Source organism: Chinchilla lanigera, unplaced genomic scaffold, assembly GCF_000276665.1.
Source record: "Chinchilla lanigera isolate Chin_1 unplaced genomic scaffold, ChiLan1.0 scaffold00013, whole genome shotgun sequence".
In the NCBI taxonomy this organism is placed as follows: domain Eukaryota; kingdom Metazoa; phylum Chordata; class Mammalia; order Rodentia; family Chinchillidae; genus Chinchilla; species Chinchilla lanigera.
In genome coordinates, this window is record NW_004955414.1 from 15,539,775 (window position 1) to 15,562,467 (window position 22,693).

The 22,693-nt window shown below is 36.5% G+C and overlaps 1 protein-coding gene across 1 annotated transcript in view; it reads left to right on the forward strand.

Annotated features, from left to right (window-relative positions):
- Prkrir (protein-kinase, interferon-inducible double stranded RNA dependent inhibitor, repressor of (P58 repressor)) overlaps positions 1–20,890 on the forward strand; it is a gene marked incomplete in the record, with an annotated part of 21,530 nt that extends 640 nt beyond the window's left edge. Inside the window, 4 exon segments of the mRNA XM_005379872.2 lie at positions 4,326–4,446; positions 7,866–7,973; positions 15,319–15,355; positions 18,102–20,890. Of these exon segments, the coding sequence (XP_005379929.2) occupies positions 4,326–4,446; positions 7,866–7,973; positions 15,319–15,355; positions 18,102–20,035 (2,200 nt within the window).
- Positions 20,891–22,693: the final 1,803 nt, after the last annotated feature.

The window sequence follows — 22,693 nt, forward strand, 5'->3', positions numbered from 1 at the left end:
GGGCGCGCGCCCTGGGTGATTGCTGTGTGGTCTCAGGTAATGCGTTCTCCTCTCTGGGCTTTAATTTTCTTAGCTGTCAAAGAGGGACTTGGACTCTGGCCGTGCTCACTGGGGCCCTTCTTTCCCTTTGCCACTCCGGCCCCAAGACAGTGCCTGTCACTGACTGTCGGAGTCCCGCCGCCGTCTTTGATCTCAGGTCAGGCCGCAGCCAGCCCCTCCTTCGGACTTGTCATTGCTCAGTGCTCACGTTCAGGCTTTGACCGTTAATCATTGTCATATCCTTTGGTGGTTGTGAGAACCGCAGGGGACACACGTGGGAGCGTGAGAATTGGTACTTGAAACCTCTTCTTTGAGGTAACCCACAAGCTGACTTGTATTTAGGGCGTAATAGGGTGAGGACTGTTAGTTTGACAGGCTTTCTTGTTCAGTCATTTAAAAGCAGTGCATACCTACTGTGTCGAGTACTGATGTTAAGTGCTTGTAACTTAGAGGTGACTGATACTGTCATTGCTTGTAGAAAGCGCACAAACCCATTAAGAGGGACAGATGTGTGCTATTCCTCATTCAACCAGGGCCTGCTCTGTGCTAGGAATTGTTCTGAGTTCTGGTGGATAAAATGAACAAACGAACATCCTAACCCCAAAGGAGTATACATTCTAGCAGAGGTTGGGGAGATAGACAAATAAAATATATACAGTATTGTGTCAAATAGTGACAAATACCATAGAGAAAAATAAAGCAGAGGTTGAAGAGGAGTAAGTAGGAGAGTCACAGTTACTCTTTTAAATAGAGTGGTCAGAGAAAGCCACACTAAGGAGGTGAACTTGAGCAGAGAACTAAAGTGGACGAGGGATCCAGCCATGCTATCTTGGAGAAGAACATTCCAGACTCTGGAAATAGTGCAAAGGCAAGGAATGCTTACTGATGGGACTAAAAAGGGTGCTTGTGGAGGGGCAGATTGCACAGAAAATCATAGTCCGTGGAGAACATTCTTGCATTTATTCTGAGTGAGATTTATGAATTAGAACAGAAAAATTCCTACTTTAACAGGATGACTGAGCGCTTATTAAGTTGAAAGGAAGCAAAGGTGAGAAACCAGGAAGATCAAGTAAAAGCTTTTTCAGTAATCCAGATTAGTAGAGGTGGAGGTGGTCAATTGTTGCATTAAGATAAGGTTTGAAGGTGAGTCCTGTAAGATTTGCTAGTGGCTTGGATGTCAGTCCTGAGAGAAAAAGGAGTCAAGGTTGACTCCTGAGATGTTTAACCTGAGTATTTACTGAGATGTGAAAGACTGAGAAAAGTAGCTTTTGATGGAGAGGTGTTAAAAATTTGATTTGAGACATGAAGTTTGAGAGTACTCATAGATGTTGAAGAATAAGTGTCTGTCTTGATAGCATATACTGAAATAAGCAAAAAGAAAGAAGCTCAAAATGGCTAATACTTAAATGACTTAAGTATAAAAATTATAACTATTAAACTCTTAGAAGAAAACAGACGTAAGTCATGATGGAATTTGGCAGATTCTTAGATGTGAAACTAGAAACACATGCAATTGCTGGGCATGGTGGCACACGCCTGTGATGGCCTGTAGTCCCAGCACCCTGGAGACAGGAGGATCCTTTTGAGTTCGAGACCAGCCTGGGCTACAAAGTGAGCTCAAGGCCAGCCTGAACTGCATAGTAAGACCCTGTCTCAAAAAGACAAAACAAAACAAAACACATGCAATAAAAGATAAAATGGATAAGTTGGACATCCAGAGTTAAGCTTTTGTGTATCAAAAAACATTACCAAAAAGTGGAATGAAAGAAGATATTAGCAAATAGTACAACTAATGGGGCGTGTGTATCCACAATATATGAAGAACTTGTACAAGTCAGCAACAAAAAGACAACTCAAAATGGATAAAGGTTTTTTGTTTTTTGTTTTTTGGTACCAAGAATTGAACTCACGACCTCGCACTTGCCAGGCAGGTGCTGTGCCACTGAGTTATAGCCCCAGCCCCTGAAAATGGGTAAAGGACTTGAATAGGTATTTCTCCAAAGAAGAGATACAGATGGCTAACATACTCATTATTAGAGAAGTTCAAATAAAAACCACAGTAGTTAATGGTTATTCCAGTCCTAGAAATATATCCAAAAGAATTGCAAACTGGTACTCAAATGAAAACAAATGTACAATGCATGTTGTCAGCAGCATAACTCGCAGTAAGGTAGAAACAATCCAAACATTGGTCAGTACATGAATGGATAAACAAAATGTATGTGAACACAATGGAATATTATTCAACAGTAAAAAGGAATGCAGTACCAATGCATGCTACAAAATGGGTGAACTTAATACATCCTAAGCAAAAGAAGTCAGATACAAAAGATCATATATTATATGATTCCCCATTTATGCTATATGAAACGTCCAGAATAGGTTGGTCCATAGAGAGAAAGATTAGTGGTTGGCAGGGGCTGGAGGAAAGAGGGAATAGGGAATAACTGATCAGTGGATGCAAGTCATTTCTGTCCATGTGTAGCTGAACATTATTACACTCAGAGAGGTATTGTCTCTTGGGACTTACATCTCAAATGTGGAACAAGTTTTTAGATCTAGTTTAACCTCCCTTGAATTGCTGGAATTCCCTTCAGAGTGGCTTTTAAACTTTTTTGTGTTTTGCGGGGGAGATCATTGTCCCCTTTGAGAATTTTAAGAGCCCTTATTAAAACATCCTTATTGAGATATAATGCACATACCATAAAATTCACCCATTTAAAGTGTACAATTCAGTAGTTTCTTTTGATAAAGTATATATGACAAAATTGGTCATTTTGACCATTTACAGTATTTTTTTTTTTATCATTCCAGAGATTAAACTCAGACCCTTGTGCATGCCAGGTAGCATGCTCTACCACTGAGCTATACCCCAGCCCCATTTAAACCATTTTTAAGTGCACAGTTCAGCGGTATTAGATACATTAATAACATTGTGCCCCCTCTTACCACTATTTTCAAAAGTTTTCCATATGCCAAGCAAAAACTCTAACCGTGAAACAATAATTTCCCATTACCCTGCCCATAGTCTCTGGTAAAGATACTATTAGTATCAGAAACCTGTTTCAGCTTATTAATAATAATATGGACAGTAGTGTCCTATGTGCAAGGAGTCCAGAGATTCAGAATTAAAAAACGAATTCAATGGTAGCAAGATGGAATATTGTTTTATAGTGAGAGTTTTTATATTTAGTATTTAGATTTTGAAACAGGAAATGTTTGTAATCAAGATGTACAACTGTGCAAAAAAATTATGGGCAATTTAGGTATCATTACTGAGTTATAATACTTGGTTGAATAAAACGCTGCACAATTTAGTTTTGTGATTTTACTTTAGGTTTGAAATCAATGTGTTGAGATTTTACACATTTAGAGTGAAGGGAATAAAGTGTCAGGGTGTGGGGTGGTAAGATACAAGAAAATGGTATTATGTAATTATAACATGACTATGTTTTCAGATTTGTGATACTTTTTATTGATGACAGAATTTTATTCTTAGAAAGTTGGAATGAGGAAAAGATGTAGTTGTGGCCTTTAGCAAATTAGTTAACATTTCTATTCCTTGGAAGTACATATGCACAAGAGGGATAATAATAATACCTTTGGACAAGACTTAGAATAGTGTCTGGCTTATAATAAGTGCTTAGTAAGAATTATTATTTGTTTTTCTGTAAATCTTTACCAAGAGGATATGGACTTTTTATCTTGTTCATATTTTAAACATTTTCTGTGTATTAGATTGTGTAGACACATTCCATATATTCATGGAGCTTGCAGTCTAGTTTGTGTGTATCATTGTAGATAATAAAGCATGCTCATAATAAGGCAAATGAGTGCAGCCTTCATGCTTCTGCAAAAAACTCTTAACTTATGGAACTTTTACCTGAAAATTTTCTGCAACATGTTGTTTCATTTGCTTAAGTTGAAATACCAAAGGGAATTTTATGCTGTTGACCTTGTGGATTGTTCGACTTTTCACTTGTAGTGCTTATGGTTGAGTCCTCTCTGGTGCTAGGATGTCCTAGGGGTTGGAAGACCCAGATTTAAATTGTAGTTTTGCTGCTGGTTTTGAACCTGACTAAGCAAGTTACTTGCTATGTCTTTAATGAAGAATTTATACTAAGTGATTTTTAAGGTCTCTTCTGTCATTTTGTTATTAAGCAACTTCTCCAAATTATGTTCTAGGAGACAAGAGCAGGAATCCATATATATTTGCCTTAAAACCAAATGCTAAAATTTAAATGTTAAGCTCATATTCCATGATTGTATTTTGGGTTTTCTTATAGATGCCAGAAGTGGGTGGAGAATTGTAGGAGAGCAGACTTAGAAGATAAAACACCTGATCAACTAAATAAACATTATCGATTGTGTGCCAAACACTTTGAGACCTCTATGATCTGTAGAACTGTAAGTAATAAAAGCGTTTGGATTTTCTCTTACTCTGTCTGCTTGGGAAAGTAATGTAAATATTTACTAATTGGAAGCTGTTCCCATATCCCGCCACTTTATGAAGAAAAATCACTCAAATAGTACCTGTTTTGTTCTTAAAATACTGAATTTTTTTCTTTTACCTCCACCCCCATTCCTGATGCTTTATTCCTCCTCACCAGCAGTAACTGTATTTAAACTTCTAGAAACTTCTAGATGAATATTACGGTGTATGTTTAAGATAATATTGGTGTTTTTATTTCGAGCAGTTTCTCTGGAGGTTTTTTATGAGTGACATCTTTCTTCATCTAGGAGTGATGCTTTTAGTTTTCATGTTTTTGAATTTACTGTTAGAGCCAACATTTAATTTTTATGTGCTAGATGCAACCAGAAACAAGTACAGGTAATGTGAAAAAACATCTCTATCAATAATTTGCAGTTTCATGACTAGACCTTTCCCTTTCTGGGCCCCAGTTTCTAATGAGCAGATCAGATCAGATAATTTCTGAGATCTTAAGATTTTTAACTATCTAGGATTGTGTTATTGCTGTGATTCATAAAAGGCACAAATAGGACAGATTTGGTTGAAATGAAGCAAAAGTGAAACATTAATAACTAGTAAGGAACAAAGTTTTGTTAAACAAATAATATATAGTAGTCTTGTTTAGATGCACTTTATCTTTCATCTTAGATATTGGAATAGATATAAACTTGATTTGAAGGTACACTATCTATTGTTATGCAGCAATTTATTTTGATATTTTTTTCAGATACATTTTGCAGAGGCATCAGAAAACTAAAGAATGATTGGGTTATTTTATTTCTCAAAATTAATTGAAGCAGATACTTGTGAAGTCATTGGGAGGTGAGCCAATTCCGGTTCAACAGTTTAATCACGAATATTTGAGGGATATTTTTTGCCTTGCTTTGTTAAGAGTGTAGTAATAATCAACCAAAAGAAGAGGTTTCATAGATTTAAAAGGCAAACTACTTTTATGCTCTTGACCTTAAGTAAAAATATCCCAAATTATTATTCTAAATAAACCATATGCATTTTTTGCCTTTTTATTACAGTCACAGTCTTTTGATTAGATACTTGCAACCAAATTAATGTGAGAAATTTGAAATCTAGTTCACCCTTGTATTCTTGTTTAATCAGAGGATAGAACAGAAAGATGAACTAGTTTTTTTAAATTTCCAAATGATTCTTCAATCTCAAATAAATGAACACATATGAAAACATATTACTTATATATAAGATTAAATATCAAAAGAAGATTAGATGTTAAAAGCTGAATTATCTGGTATCTAGATCCAGTATTTAGTAAAGTTTTTGGTTTCATTAGTTTAGCATTTAAGATTTCATTAATAAACATTCATGACTAGTTTGGCCAAAGGTGAATATTTTGTTATCTTCGATGCTAGAATAAGATAAATACTGTTTACTCAAACCTTAAATCAGCAGTTAAAGATTAAATCTTGATCCTGAGTTAAAATCATTCCTATGAAAATTGGATGTAACCATTTTGGTGCACATGCTTAAGATTATTTATAAAATAACACATTTTTCATTCATATTCTGCTATTTGATCTTTCCTTAATTTGCTATAAAATAGCAAATTAGAATTTTTAAAGTTCATTAAAATGCTTTATCCCTCTCCTTGCTTAGTAATTGCTAAGATATGAAGAGTTCACTGTGTGTGGATGTTTGTTTATTTTTGAGATTTTGGCTCAGTGGGAAAGATTGGAAGCTTAGAATATCATAGGTTTTGCTTCCTTCAATAATTGTGTCTCTGATTCAAACTCACTGGTAGACTCAGGATCACTAGTCCAACACTAGAAGCTGAGTGTCATTGAGAAACATTTTAGCTGGGGATGGTGGTGCATGCCTGTAATCCCAGCATTCTACGGGGCTGAAGCAGGAGGATGATAAGTTCAGGCACAGCCTGGGCAACTTAATGACTTAGCGGGACCCTGTCTCAAAATTTTAAAAAGTTTTAAAGTAGGAGGCAGTGTTGGCGTTGTGCTCAATGCAAAGGCCTTGGGTTTAGTGACTTAAAAAAAAGGAAATCAGATTTCCTTCTTTGTGTTTTCTATGATGCTTGCAATTGAACTAGAAAATATTGACTCTGAGTAGGAATTCTTCCCAATTAGCAACTCCTTGGATAAAAGTCAAGATAGTATGTACTTTTTAGTTATGTTTTTTTCATAATTTCAGTTTCCCAGCCTGCTTTCCTGGGTGAAAAAAATTAAGAGGGGTTGTTGTTTTTGTTTGGCATATTCTTTGAAACAATCACTGCTTCTAAGGTAGCTTTTTTAAATGAAGTATGTTTTGCTTTTTCATTGCAACAAGGAGAAGTCAATCACTGTTGCTTTGGACTAGCTGGGGGAGTATAATAGCAGTTGATCATCTGTTACTCGTTTAAACTTCTTGTAACACTGAACTGGCTGTGAAAGACTTACCATCTGCTAAATATTGATACAGCTTCTGGCTAGGTTGGATTAGGTTAACAGGAAATAGGATAGAGAATGACCATCCCCATCCTTCAATGATAAAATCATTGAAACTAAAGGGAATTTAAAAATACCTGGTTTAGTGTTGCAAAAATATAACTAGATACATCACTTGTGGTAGGAAATGATTTCAAGTGATATATGAATCAATTTTTATCCTAGCAGTTTTGTAATGTGTTAAAAATATACCTAGCCCATCCAAAGGTACTATTCTTTAGTTTTTATTGCATAAGACAATGATAACTAAAGCAGCAAACAGGTTATTGTTAAAGTACAGATGCTAGTATAACTGAAAGGGCAAGCACTATGATCATTAGTATGTAAATAATTTCATTTTGGGAAATGTTGATTCAGTCGATACCTAAGTCTCATGTAGAAGAGGAAACTGGAGTCCAAAAAAGGAAAAACAATTTATCTCGTATCTATTAGGGAGTTCATTGGTAGAGTTTGGACTAGTTCTTAGGTTTCTTTTGTCCAGTGCAATATTATTATTACTGTGCCTTGATATTTCTCAGTAACAAAAGTGGAGTGAACAGGTAAGGAGGGAAGCATTGCTACAAAACACGTAAGAGTATAGGTTATTTGGGAGAGTTTTGTGTCCTATAGATTTGAGCTCATGAAAGGACAGAACAGATCAAGTTCCTGGGAGGCTGAATTAGAAATACATATGCAGAATTCAAAATACATATATCTACCATCAGTTCAGCTCCTTCATTTATAACATTAAGACTGCCAGCAAGGTAAATGCAAAAAATAGCAAGACTGACCTAAATTGATGTCTGTATAATTTAGAGCCATAGATGAAGAAGAACTGGAAAAATCATTAATGTAGAATTTTTTTTTCTGAAAGATCATCTCTGAATTAACACATTTTTCTTTTTCAGAGTCCTTATAGGACTGTTCTTCGAGATAATGCAATACCAACAATATTTGATCTTACCAGTCATTTGAACAATCCACATAGTAGACACAGAAAACGAATAAAAGAATTGGTATGTCTGTACTTTCAATTTTCCCTCTTCTGTATAATACTGCGAAATTAAATATAGGGACATTTATGTTAAAAATTGATATAACTAATTCTGTATTTCAAAAGTAGCATAATGGGAAATAAATATTGTGATTAGTGAGTAACCTGGGTATAAGATGATTAGCCTGTTTTATTATTATTTAAGTTAAAAAAATCTCCTTTAGATTTAGCCAGTTAATACTACCCCTCACAGAACTGCAGCCATCCTCAGCAACAGTGAGGACCTGAGCTCTTCTGATGATGAGAACAGCTGATACTCACTGTTTAGGTCAAAGCATGCTGTTGATTACAGGCCACCAGCTCATTCCTTTCTTGGAGTTGGATGGCAGTAGAGGAAGGGCCACCTTTGCTTCGCTAATAAGAAACATAAAGCTGAGGTATGGTTCCAGAATTCACAAAGAGATAAAGAAAAGGAAAGTGTAGAAGTTGATATGGATAGTTTCAGAGATAAGGATTCTGTCACTGTTAAGTGTTAACAAGATTTACTTTTTCTGGGGGGAGGACAGGAATCAAACTCAGGGCCTTGAGCTTGCGAGGCAGGTGCTGTACCACCAAGCTACATTCCTGACCCTGACGAGATTTAGAAAAAGGCTTAAAACCTTTAAATATGGCATGATTTATACATGTTTTTTTATATATCTTTGATATCTTTCAGTTCTGATGATGCAAATCTACCTGTTTTTTATTGACCTTAGGTGGGAACAAAATCAGCATGGCTTCTGTTCTCATTACCACTGGCAACACCCTTACATTGTTATACTATTTTGCCTTCATCCACTATTACCATTAGCATTCTTTCTCTACCTATTGGTATACACATTACTGTGTTTGGTATATGTCAAATCATTCTACCTGTTGTGTGCTTTTTTAAAGTAATGTTTATTTAACTTTCATTTTGTTTTCTTCTATTAACTTTCATATTTAGATCTTTGATCCATTTGGACTTTGAATGTATGGTATCCAATAGGAATTTAACTTTTTTTTTTTTTTTTATAGAAAACTAGTTTTTCCAGCATGGTTGGGTTGGTCAGCTTCCCATGACTATAACAAATGCCTGGAAGGTATATGTTAAAGATATCAGGTCAACTTAAAAAGAGAAAAGGTTTATTTTGGTTCATGGTTTCAGAGGTTACAGTCCATGGTCATTTGGCTCTGACTTTGAGCCTGTATTGAGGCAGTAGTACATCATGGTGGGGAGCACATAGTTGAGAAAGCTGCTCACCTCATGACAACTTTTTTGGGAAGCCAAAAGAGAAAGGGGTTGGGACTCCAAAATCCACTTCAAAAGCATACCCTCAATGACCAAAAATCCAAACCATTATAGTAGTCTGTTAGTCAATTCATCCTCTCTTCCACTGGTATAAAATGCCAGTTCTGTCATATGCTGAGTTTAATGCAAGGCTGTTTCTGGATCTGGTCCATGGAATTATTTCTGTGTTTACTTCTGTTCCACCCTGATTTTACTACCATGGCTTTGTAACTTAATCTTATTTTCAAATAGTGATTATTTAACTTTTCTTTATCAAACCATTCTTAGCTGTTTGTGAACCTTTATTCCTCCATATTAATTTGAGAATCCTTTTGTCAAGGTATCCTAGAAATGTGTAATTTTCAGTATAATACTTTGAATAGACATCTTTATTATATTAGTCTCATCCATTAATTTAAAAACTCAATAAAATAACAGTGAAATAATAGTAATCATTGACAAACCTAAATACTGGTTCTTTGGAGAGGTTATTAATACTTTTTGCAACAAACAAACTTGGATTTTATTTATTTATTTATTTTTTTGATGATGTTAGTGGTGGTAATGCTCCTAGGGATTGAAACCAGAGCTTTGCACATGCTAAGCTGAGCTACACACCCCCCAGCACTCTGTTGAAGGGATGGGGTTAATTGAAGCTCTTATGGGTGAATATTGTAGTCAGAAGTTTATAAGAGAAAAGATACAATATAGGACACATAATTTGTAGGATTATTTTATAATATTCACCCAAAGAGGCAAATATAGAAGAGTGCAATAAATCTGTCCATGCACTAGAGACCTAAAGAATCCAGCTGAGGGCCTGGATCCCAAGGCAGTGTCCTCCACCAGTCAGAGGCCACAACAATATCTCATGCAAGTCTGTATCAAGGATCTGCACTGGAAAGGCTCAAAGGCCAGTGGTGGAAGCTAGAAAGTCTGCTCCAGGAGGGTGAAGGATCTATGCCAGCAGGCTGAGGGATCTGCACTAGAGCCAGGAAGCAATGCTCAAAGTAATGACCAGCTCCCTCTGGTCCTCAGCAACAGTGAGGACCTAAGCTCCTCTGATAATGAGAACAGCTGAGTTCATATTGGGAAAGCCAGTGTGACAGGCTTCTCCAGGAGAATCAGTAGCACACCATCTTCCCCTCCAGTTCTGTTTTTATGCTGTTGGCAACAATCCTCAGATGGACCATCCACGCCAAGCACCATGCTGATTCAGTTCAGCTGAGTGTTGACCATTAGTTCATCCACCACAGTGAATGTATACTTTCTTTGATTACTTTGTAAGTACATTATGGTTCCTATTGGTATAGAACATAAATTCTGGTTGAGATTGTTCCCAAAAATTTTTGATGAACTTTTAAAATTATTAATCCTAATAGTCTGTTGAGTTTTCTGTGCAGCTGATTGTGTCATGTACAAATAAGATAATTGTCTTTTTCCAGTTCTTTTTAGTTTTTTCTCTTACTGTTTAGTTACTATTCCTAGGACTATGTTAAATAGCTCTAGTGATGTCACATTGCTTTTCCCCTTTACATACAATCTTTGCTGTTTATCAAATTTAGGGAATTCTCTTCTAGTCCTATATTCAGGATTTTTATTAGAACTTACTAAACTCATCAAATGCTTTTTTTGAACCTATCAAGTAGAAAAGTTTAGTTTTTTCATTCTTCAGTGAGTGACATTGATGGATTTTCTGATGTCAAACCATCTTTGCATTTCTCTTATGAAATCTAATTGATTGTAATGGAGTTAGTATTTTCATGTAATGATTTGGTTGGTCAGTATTTAGGATTTTGTGTTTTGTTTTATGTACTTGCCTTAATCTAGTTTTGATATGAAGATTCTGTTGGCTTCACAGCTGAGTTGAATACCATTCCCTATTTTTTTTGTTCTATTAGTTTTTCTAGAACAGTTTGTATAATGTAGATACTATCTGCTCTTGAAAGTTAGATAGGACTTAGGACTTAGTAAAGCCATCAGAGGTTTGAAGTAGGTGATGTTGATTTTGATGCTATTCTAATTCCTTGGATTTCTCTTTCATTGCCAAAAGTTAATACTCTTTATCTCAGACTGTTAATTGGTTGGGTTTTGCTGTTCCCAAATTATTTTAACCATCTTTTCAAAGAGTCAGTGATTTTATCTTTTCAAAGAACCAATGATTGCTATACTTGTGAGCTCTTTTATTGATTTCTTCTTGATTTGGAGGATTTTTTTCTACTATCTAAAATGTTTATCTTCAGTGATTGTGTTGGGGTAGTACTAAGGATTGAACCCTAGGTTTTTCATGCTGAGCCACATTCCCAATCCTTTTTTTTGAGTCAGGGTCTTACTAAATCATTGTTAGCCAAGTTGAGCTAAAACTTGGCAGTTCTTCTGCCCCAGACTCCCAGAGTGTGCCACCACAGTAGGCTCAGCTCCTGTTTGTGTATATTAATAGCTGGGTTAGAGATGCAGTAATTTCACTTCCTAGCTCGTAGCAGTGGAGTACTAACACACTTTTTGTCATTACATGGCATAAACTTGAGAATGTCACACTCATGTTTATTCTTTAGAATATTCCTCTTGATGAATTGTTACTTTTAATTTTTTTGTATTATATTAGTGAGTGCTTAACAGGAAAAAGATCACAAAAATAAAGTATTGCATTTTTGATATTTATTGAGTGCTTATAAAAAAGCATAAAAATTTTCAACATGGATTGGTTTTTGGTGTTGAAAGTCTGAAAAAAACCAAGAGAAATTCCTATATCAACTACAATGAAAATATTGAGACCTCTACATAAAAAGAATTTTTACTTCAATTATCACATCTGAGACAGTCTTTACACATAAAAATTGCATGTTCTGTACACTATCACACTGATAGCACATATGTTTTGTTTTCCTGTCCTTTCTTGTAGAACATAGTTGATATCCTTTTTGGTTCTCCTATTGCTGTTGTAGGTCTTTGGGATGCTTTTGCCTGCCTGTTCTGTCACCTCAACAGTGTGGTCCACAATTTTTTTGTGTAGTTTTTCCTCTGCTGCAAAAGAATTCCTCCGTGGTATTTTGCTCTTGTTACTTTCTTTGTAAGCTGTCAAACTATTTATGCCACACATGTTTAGGATAAAGTAAAACACAACCATTGGCCAGTGCTTTGTTTTTCAAGTGACATCATAGTTGCTGTATAACTAACTCATCAACAACATCTACTCTGCCTTTGGTTTTGTTGTAGAAAGTTTCCATCTCAGCCTTCCATTTTGTTGAGGTTTCCTTATCATTATTTCCATCATGGTGCAATGTTGACATCAGCAGTATCAATTTGTTTTTCTTTGTCATATACGAGGCCAGTGTAAATCTTCCTGAAATCCAAAGGTAGTACTGTACAGTTCTCTGTTTTGAAATTGCAACATTTCATTTAGAATTTCTGCTTTGCTCCTGCTTACAGTTCCTGGGCTGGTCAACTTGTACTCACTTAGCAAATGTAACATCAGTTGGAAACTGGTGAGCCAGTTGTCAAATGTCACATTCTGATTAGTTGGGAGATGGGAAGCAGCAAATCTGTTCACAACATCATTCAGTTTATTACTATATGAATAAGGACCTGATGGCTGAGTTCCAAGATAAATGTCTAAATTGAAAGCATAATAACATGAATTTTTATGCCATATTTTGACCCAGTGCCCTTCCATAAGTCTTTTCCATTCCTGTGATTACCATGAGCAGTCCCTGATGAGTACAGCAGACCTATGAATGCTTTCAGTTCAGCTAGTGAGATGTCATAATAAATGCATTTTTGAATATAGCTATTGGTGTATATACAATGTTTTACTTGCATTTCTGCCTCTGTATTTCACAACATCTTGTAGCATTTTGTCTGTTACCATTTCCAACACTGAATGGCAGTGCTAGCATTCTGTTCAACATGTTTCACCCCTGCTGTGACCCTCATTATAATATAATTTCAGACCTAGTTTTACCATTGGATTGTTCCATTTGGTTGCATGATCATTTCACATTTCAACTAGTCAAATGTGTACTCACATTGCTGTTTTCTTCATCATCTAAATCAAGGAGGTTTGAATTTCCTGTATCTGTATCAGTCAATTCTTGCACTGTTTCACTGTCACAGGAACTTTGGCTCACATGGCCAGCATCAAAGTTGTCATCGTCATCAGCCTCATCACCATCATCCCCCCATATACTCTTCTGTTATATAACCATGTATTTTACCATAACGGATCATCTTATCCATGCATGAATAATCTGATGATTCACTTTTGACCTCCTCCCAAACTTGCAAATCTGGTTTTTCATGTGCCATTGTATGGAATAGGACCACTCTACCAGAAAAATCAAAAGAATAGTTTTTTAAAAACCAGTCCTAGAGTGGTGTGGGTGTATTATATCCTCTGTGATGCTTGGGTAAACATACGCAAAAACTATTTCACAAGCATAATATGAATGTAAATCCTGGTTTGACACCCCTTGCCTTTTGTTGTACCAAATGAGTAAATGCAAAGCTTGCTTCCTGTATCCTCAGGGAAAGGTACAGAGAGACACACAGCTGGCTACTATTACACTGAAGTAAAAATTTACATTAGAAAAGTAAGGAGTATGTGTTTGGCACCCTCTGTTATGTTTGGATGGCTGGTATTTTGTAATAGTCCATTTGTTTAATGTAGAATTAACTTTTGTTTTTAATTTCCAGACATGGATTTATTTTCTTAAAACCATTTTACATTTTAAAATGTTACTAAGTGATACATAGAAGATACCTACAACCTATAAGATGTCCTTTCTAGTTTCTTTGCATCTTTTAATCTAGGTGCCAATTTGATTCTTACTCCTTCTGGGTAATCTGTTTTTCTCCATCAACATTTTTACAGTTTTTTCTTTATATTTAGCATTTAAAATTCTGTATCTAGATTGAATTATTTTTAATCCAACCTCTTGACCATTGTATGTCTGAGGACTTAATCTTTTATTTTTATTGTAATATTTACCTTTGTTTCCATGCTAGAAATCAAACTAGGGGCATGACACATGCTAGGCAAGTGCTGTACCACAGGGCTACATTCCCAGCCCTAGATCTTAATAACATCTTTTAAATCTGAGAAATCATCAGTTTCCATTTCTTCTATTTATTTCTACTTTTCACAGACTGCTTACAGCTAGATGCCAGCACACAAAAGTGTTCCATATCAGCTCTGTTCTTAGTAATAGGTACCAGGAATGAGGAGTTCAATTGCTTCCTGTCCTATAGCTGTCATTTCCCTGTACCCTGCCCATCAGGGAACCTCAGATAACTTCACAGCAGGCACTCATGCATTTTGCTGTCTTTGGAACTGTGTAGCACACAAGATAATGAGGGAAGTACTAGGTTGATAGTATTCAGTGTGATAGGTTGATGTTTTCTGTTATCAGAACTGTCCAGCAGGTACCCTGCTTTCTTCAGCTGTTACCAGAACTACTACTCACCTGCTACAGGGTAGGAATGGGGTAGGTTATGATCTAAGCATCATAGAGTGTTGGAGGGAGAGGAAAGGTATAGCTGTAAAGTTCTTTCTCAGTCTAACCCTGTGGGTAGGTTATCAGTGCATACACTATGCAGTGCATTCATTTCCATGCTGGCATTCTGTTTCCTTCTGCTTTGCAGGGATTTCTCACCATTTTTATGTTAGTTTCTGTGATTCAGATCCTCCTGCTTATGTAGTATCTGCAGGGCTATGTTGGGAAGGAAGATGATTTACATCCTCTTGAATTTGATCCCATGTGTCATGGTGGGCTTTTGTGCATTTTATTATCCCGTAAACACCTATAACCCAAAGTTAGAATGATTTAGCTAGAAAACGTTAAGTAGTGTATTCTTTCCCCTCCAGGATTTAGGTAATCTAGGCATCATTAGCAAATTATTATTCTAATTTTCCCATAGTCTATCTGAAAAAAGTATTCTATATAAAGAATATATGCTCTTGAAGGATAAAATTTAGCTCTAAATAGGTTTTTTATTTGTGAGTCTAAGATGATATATTAGAGATCTGTTTTCTTAAAAGGTTTTTTTCCTTGTTGTTTAGAGTGAAGATGAAATCAGGACACTGAAACAGAAAAAAAGTAAGTGATAGTGTTAATGACTCAGCTTCTGAATGCCTTTTAAAAAGGCCTTGACCTGGTAAGGACAAATAAATATGTTTCATGTCCAAAAACTACCTTAAGAATGAATGTTAGAGTGCGGTTGGCTTTTGTCCTGTGATCTGGAATTAGTCTGAGACTAAAGTCTTAATTTGGCTTGTCTTTTTTGAGTGCTGCTGTGCCACACATTGTGTCATGTGCAGGCCTCAAAAAGGTCACCCCTCGCTTCTATATGCTCTCAGTGTGATAGGTACAGCAGGCACACAGACTGCCCCAGTATAGAGAAGGAAGGACAGCAGTAAGGGTAGGCATTACATCTCTGTCCACCCCACTTGGGATATAGGACCTAGGTGAATATTTAAGGATAAAAGCTGTGGGGCACTTGGCACATTGGGCATAGTGATCACAATAGCCTTTGTAGGTCCTGATGCTGGGCTGTGTCACTGAAGGATGAGGGCTAGAAGTTGTTTTTCTTCTTGTCAATTATTACTTGTATTCCTCCTGTATCTCCTCTTGTTTTGCTGTCTTTATTATTAACATAACCTTTTACTGATGCTACATCATCCTGCCTTATTTAATATTAATTAATTATTTATAATAGCTCTTTGATAAAGAATGCTAGCTCCCCTTTTATGGATGAGATAAGGACTTAAGCAAAGAAAGAAGGGAAAGGTCCTCAATACAAAAGTGGAGTGGCATGAAACAGGGTGCTAAACAGGGGAAACTATGCTCATTTTGATGGTATTGGAGTTTCTTATAGCCAGTGATCTTAGAAAGTAAACCCAGAGGGAATTGCAGAACTTGCAGGGCTGTAAGCTGTTAGCAGTCATAACAGTTGAAAGGTATAGGGGTACCTCGGTTCATGAACTCAATTCTCCATAATTCTGTTGCAAACTGAACTGGACAAGAACCGAATCAAACTTCCCCATTCAACATTGAATCTAACCGATGAATTTGATTTGGTTTGCATTCAGTTCAGTTCGCAGTCAGAATCATGGGAAGACTCAGGGTACCACTGTGACATAAATGTCAGGTCCGTGTTACAATAGATCACTTTATTAGAGTAAGAAAGGTAACACTGCAGCCATGAAGAACAAGACTCAGGGAACTTGTAAATAGATGACCTACACATGGAAAGATGTCCAAAAAGATTGGGATTGGCTTTTCATTTTCTGTGCTTTGTCTTTAGTGACATCTTTCTAAAAAAAAAAAGAGTAGAATTAGTACTTGTTAATTGGAAGTGGATAAGTAATGGAGGACAAAGGAAAGATAGGAAGGAGGGAGTAAGACTGGCAGGCCGTGTCCAGAATAACCTCTTGCTTTCTGGCCTGGGAAAACCTACCAAGCACAGAGTACCACTTTGTGGTATATGATGAACATAAATGCCAGCAGGAGCTAAGGAGGGATAAGGAAGTGTGCTCCCTGCCCTTGCTGAAACTCTGGTGAAGCTCTGAAAGGCATGGGATCCCTGGAAACATAGCTTATGCGGGGTTTAGTCAGACAACTTTAATACTTAGACAACCTGCCTCTCCCATTTGCTGCTTTATTGGACTGCTGTTGCTAATAGCATTCTGCCTATTCATGTCTTCCTTATCCATGTCATTATCAACTATAACTTCTCTGTTCTGAATTTTTTGCCTCCCTCCCCCGATATCTTAGTTACTTTCTCATTGCTGAAACACAATGTCTAACACCCACAATTATAAGCTGTAGCCTAAAATTTGTAGAGGTTTCAGTCCATAGTCAGCTGGATCCAAGGCAGCCTGGCAGACAAGACTTGCTTATGACATGGTAGTGAAGCAGAACAAGATCAAGGGAAGAGGGAGGGAGATAACTCTTCTAAACCATGACCCCAGTGACTTACCTCTTCCAAGCTTCACCTCTCAACATCACATTTAGCTATAAACTCATCAGTGGTGTAGTCCATTGATGAGTATCATGCCCCTGTGATCCAGTCATCTCCCCCAAAACCCCGAATGAGGCTTTGGGGACATCCAGAAATAAACCATAACACTCAATTAATACTATACTGATTTGGTGGCCCTCTCTAATTTTAGTTTTAAGGATTAGGTTCTAACTGTGATTCTTTTAATTTGGATCCTTTTCCTGTAGGCACCACTGATCTGTATAACTAAGCAGGACATTTGACCTGTAGAGCCTCACTTTTCTATCCAAATACGGAGTGTAGGCTAAAATTTCTAATAATCACTCTAAACGTTACATGAATCTGTGTTACAATGGTTTGTATGGCTGTTTCATGTCCTGTATAAAAGTGTATGGACTTTGGAGCCAGACAAACTTAGATTTGATTTCACTTCTATCCTTCTAATTGCATTTATGTTCTGAGACATTATTTACTGTCCTTATTTGTCAAGTGGGATTGATACCATATGGCTGAAAATGCTAAGCACAATGTCCTCAGTAAATCTTCTCTTCACGTTTGGTTTTTGAGGGCCTGAATGACATGTCATTATTTTGAATAATACGTGAAATGCCTTGTTAAGATTATAAAAAATTTGTTGTTTATGTATGGGAATAAAATGTGTTTACAGTGTTTGTTTCTCCCACTAGTATATTTATTTTAATCTCTATATCATACTCTCTGGTCCAGTAGATGCCCTGTGAATGTGGAATGAGTGTGGATTTTAGCCAATCAAAAAAGTAAATATTTTTGTTTCATATAGTTCTTTATTAGTCTGTTTATAAAATTAACTCTCATGTTTTTCAGTTGATGAAACTTCTGAACAGGAACAGAAACATAAAGAAACAAACAATAGCAATGCTCAGAATCCCAGTGCAGAAGTGGTAGGCGACGAACAGGATGAAGACATTTTACCTTTAACCCTTGAAGAGAAGGAAAACAAAGAATACTTAAAGTCTCTGTTTGAAATTTTGATTCTTATGGGAAAACAAAACATACCTTTGGATGGGCATGAGACTGACGAAATTCCGGAAGGTCTTTTTACGCCTGATAACTTTCAAGCATTGCTAGAGTGCCGGATAAATTCTGGTGAAGAGGTTCTGAGAAAGCGCTTTGAGACCACAGCTGTTAACACATTGTTTTGTTCTAAAACGCAGCAGAAACAGATGCTAGAGATCTGTGAGAGCTGTATTCGGGAAGAAACCCTCAGGGAAGTGAGAGACTCACACTTCTTTTCCATTATTACTGATGATGTGGTGGACATAGCAGGTGAAGAACACTTACCTGTCTTGGTGAGGTTTGTTGATGAATCTCATAATCTAAGAGAAGAGTTTGTGGGCTTCTTGCCTTATGAAGCTGATGCAGAAATTTTGGCTGTTAAATTTCACACTACAATAACTGAGAAGTGGGGACTGAATATGGAGTATTGTCGTGGCCAGGCTTATATTGTGTCCAGTGGATTTTCTTCTAAAATGAAAGTTGTTGCTTCTAGACTTTTAGAGAAATATCCCCAGGCTATCTACACACTCTGCTCTTCCTGTGCCTTAAACATGTGGTTGGCAAAATCAGTGCCTGTGGTAGGGGTATCAGTTGCGTTAGGAACAATTGAGGAAGTTTGTTCTTTTTTCCATCGATCACCACAACTACTTTTAGAACTTGACAGTATAATTTCTGTTCTTTTTCAGAACAGTGAAGAAAGGGGTAAAGAACTGAAGGAAATATGTCATTCTCAGTGGACAGGCAGGCACGATGCTTTTGAAGTTTTAGTGGACCTCCTGCAAGCACTTGTTTTATGTTTAGATGGTATAAATAGTGACACAAATATTAGATGGAATAACTATATAGCTGGCCGAGCGTTTGTACTCTGTAGTGCAGTGACAGATTTTGATTTTATTGTTACCATTGTTGTTCTTAAAAATGTCTTATCTTTTACAAGGGCCTTTGGGAAAAATCTCCAGGGACAAACTTCGGATGTCTTTTTTGCAGCCAGTAGCTTGACTGCTGTCCTACACTCACTCAATGAAGTAATGGAAAATATTGAAGTTTATCATGAGTTTTGGTTTGAGGAAGCCACAAATTTGGCAACCAAACTTGATGTTCAAATGAAACTCCCTGGCAAATTTCGTAGGGCTCAGCAAGGCAACCTAGAATCTCAGTTAACCTCTGAGAGTTACTATAAAGAAACCTTAAGTGTCCCAACAGTGGAGCACATTATTCAGGAACTTAAAGATATATTCTCAGAACAGCATCTCAAAGCTCTTAAATGCTTGTCTTTGGTACCCTCAGTCATGGGACAGCTCAAATTCAATACATCAGAGGAGCATCATGCTGACATGTACAGAAGTGACTTACCCAATCCTGACACACTCTCAGCTGAGCTTCATTGTTGGAGAATCAAATGGAAACACAGAGGGAAAGACATAGAGCTTCCATCTACCATTTATGAAGCCCTCCATTTGCCTGACATCAAGTTTTCTCCTAATGTGTATGCCTTGCTGAAAGTCCTGTGTATTCTTCCTGTGATGAAAGTTGAGAATGAACACTATGAAAATGGACGAAAGCATCTCAAAGCATACTTGAGGAACACTTTGACAGACCAAAGGTCAAGTAATTTGGCTTTGCTTAACATAAATTTTGATATAAAACATGATCTGGATTTAATGGTGGACACATATATCAAATTGTATACAACTAAATCAGAGCTTCCTACAGATAATTCAGAAACGGTTGAAAATAACTAAGAGACTTAAAATAGGCTTTCTCTTATATTTGCTATTTGTAAGAAAAGCCGTAAGGGATGTGTAGGTTACCTTATCACTGAATATGGTAGCCTATAGACCTGTCATTGAATATATTAGCCATTGATAATCTCCATATTTAAATGGCCACTCTGAACTCTCATGCTTCTGAGACCTGTTCATTTTCTAGAAGATAGCATTGGAAGTGCCATGCTCCACTTCGGCGTGACCTCTGCTGGTGGCGCTATGGAATTGTTTCAGTTAAGTCATTTTAGACAGCACACTGTGTCACTGTGGATCCCCTTTCGGGTACTGAGTTGTCACTTTTTGAAAAAATGAATTTTGAGGTGATGTGGGAGAAAATAATGCATTTTATAAAACGTTATGGTGAAGCCCATCATTGACCTGTGATTAGTAGGAGTTTTAAGTGTGTTATTAAAAATCTGTAATGGACAGTTAAGGGAATCACTAGAGAGAAGTTTATGAGCTGACCAGATTTCAGTGTAGATTTTGTCTTTATTAAATGAACTTAAAAGAAGAGGTTACAGTTAAAGTTGGAATGGAAGAGCTTACCATTGTATTCCACATCTGTTGTTTACATTCCTTTGTTGAGCCTACATCTTTATAAGCTTCTCAGCAGGTAAATGTTGAACACTTCCACTTCATGGTCAATATGGAATCAGAGGCCATCATACAGGCAACTGACTTGTCTGTTTTCTTCTTTTTCCATGACTCTATCTACTGCCTCATCTTGATTTATAAGCAAAACCTGGAAAACCTACAAAATGAATGTTTTGTGGTTTATCTAGAAATAATACAGAAAATATTGCTGTTATTTTTGGTGAAGAAAATTTTGTATAGTTTATTTCAATCTAAATAAAATGTGAATTTTGTTTAAAGTTGAAGTACATTTATTTTTAGTGGAGCCAAAACATTCTAGCAGTAAATTCTCTTAAATTTTCATTTGGCAGTCAGTTTTACAATCTTCACAATTCAAGATAACTTCATCTTTTATGGGTTTTGGGGGGGATATTTTTTTTTTTGGTATGTGGTTTACTACTTGAGGTATAAGAAAAGGTATTTAAATTAAGAAATGGCTAAATGCATGCCTTACCTAACTTTTTTTAAGTAATATATACTGTACTACATGGCTTATGATGTAAGTTGTCAGGGTTTATGTTGTTGTTGGTTAAAAATGTAAAAGAATTAATTGCAGAGATGCCATTAGATTGTTTTATGTTGGAGTGTCATTTGAGCTTCAGAAAGCAAAAGATGCGTTTGCTGGAGCCCTAAGTCTTAATGATAGCCCACAGTGTACTGCTCTGTGAGGGGAAGTCCAGTGCATAGGTTGGTTCAGAACACATTACCCATGGAGAGTTTTTTAAAAAAGATAATGGAACCCTCTTATCCTTGGCAGAAATAACTGATCAAGTTCATGATGGCAGTATAACAGTGAATGAGACAGAGCTAGTCCATTAATACTTTCTACAGTTGTTAGAGGCACTTGAAAATAGTGTGTCCCTACCAGATTACTTAACTCCACTTGGTTTCAACTGTATAACCTACCTTAAAGTTGTGCTCTGAGGGTTAGGTAATTTATCATCAGTAACCTCTTAGAATAATACCTCCAAACTTACTGGCCTAAACAGTTTATCATTTCTTTCAGTTTTGTGGGTTGGTTAGCTAATTTTTTTATTAGTCTCACCTGTGTTTTCTGCATTTGGCAGACAGATTGGCTGGGAGTGTGGGTGGCGTGACTGGGCCTCTCTTTATGGTCTTCTATCTTGGTCTTGTATCATGGTGATGCTAGAGCACCAACAAGTCACAGACAATACCTGCAATACCCGGGCTTAAGAACTCACCAGAACATCACTTCACCACACACTTGGTCAAAGCAAGTTGCTTGGCTAGCCTAGATTCAAGAGATGAGAAAATGGACTCTCTTTGATGAAAGAGTCTATGAAATGTGACCTTGTGTTCAGTCTACCACAATCAGGTATCAGAAAACATTCAACTGGTATTAGTTAAGCCTTTAAGGTGCCCATCATTTGTTTAGAACCTATGTATATTTTCTAGTTTGGGAATCTGTTGAAACGTTAACTGCTTTTAATTTGTTAAAAGACATTTTCACAACCTGAGCCTTGATGGTAGTTTCAGTAGTACTCACAGATGAAACAGAGATTGTCTTTTGCAAGATTAGATAGTTGGAAACTGGTAGTAGAGATGACTGTTCATTAACAAGTGTTAGTTGAATGCTTGCTATTTGCCAGACTTCTCTATTAAGTGTTGGCAATTCTAGATGCACTCTCTAACTCAGAAGAGCATATAACTGAGAAGTGGCCCACAGATTCATCAAAATCAAAGGAAAGGAAAACTGTCCATGAAAGCCTTATGCAGTTTTTAAAACATTCTGTGTCACATCTAAACAGTTTGCAAAATGTACTGGAAACTATAGTTAAGACAGCATACTTAGAGGAATTTGTTCTTACTTGAAGGATGTAGGCAAAGGATATGGTACCTATAAAATAGAACAAATCTTTAATAATAATTTTATGTAATTTTCAGTTAATTCTAGGGTTAATTCTAGTGGGATAAGTAATTTGAGTTGAAGAAATGTTCTTCTGGAGGCCAGCTCTTCTGTAGTAACTTAGCTGAATCTGA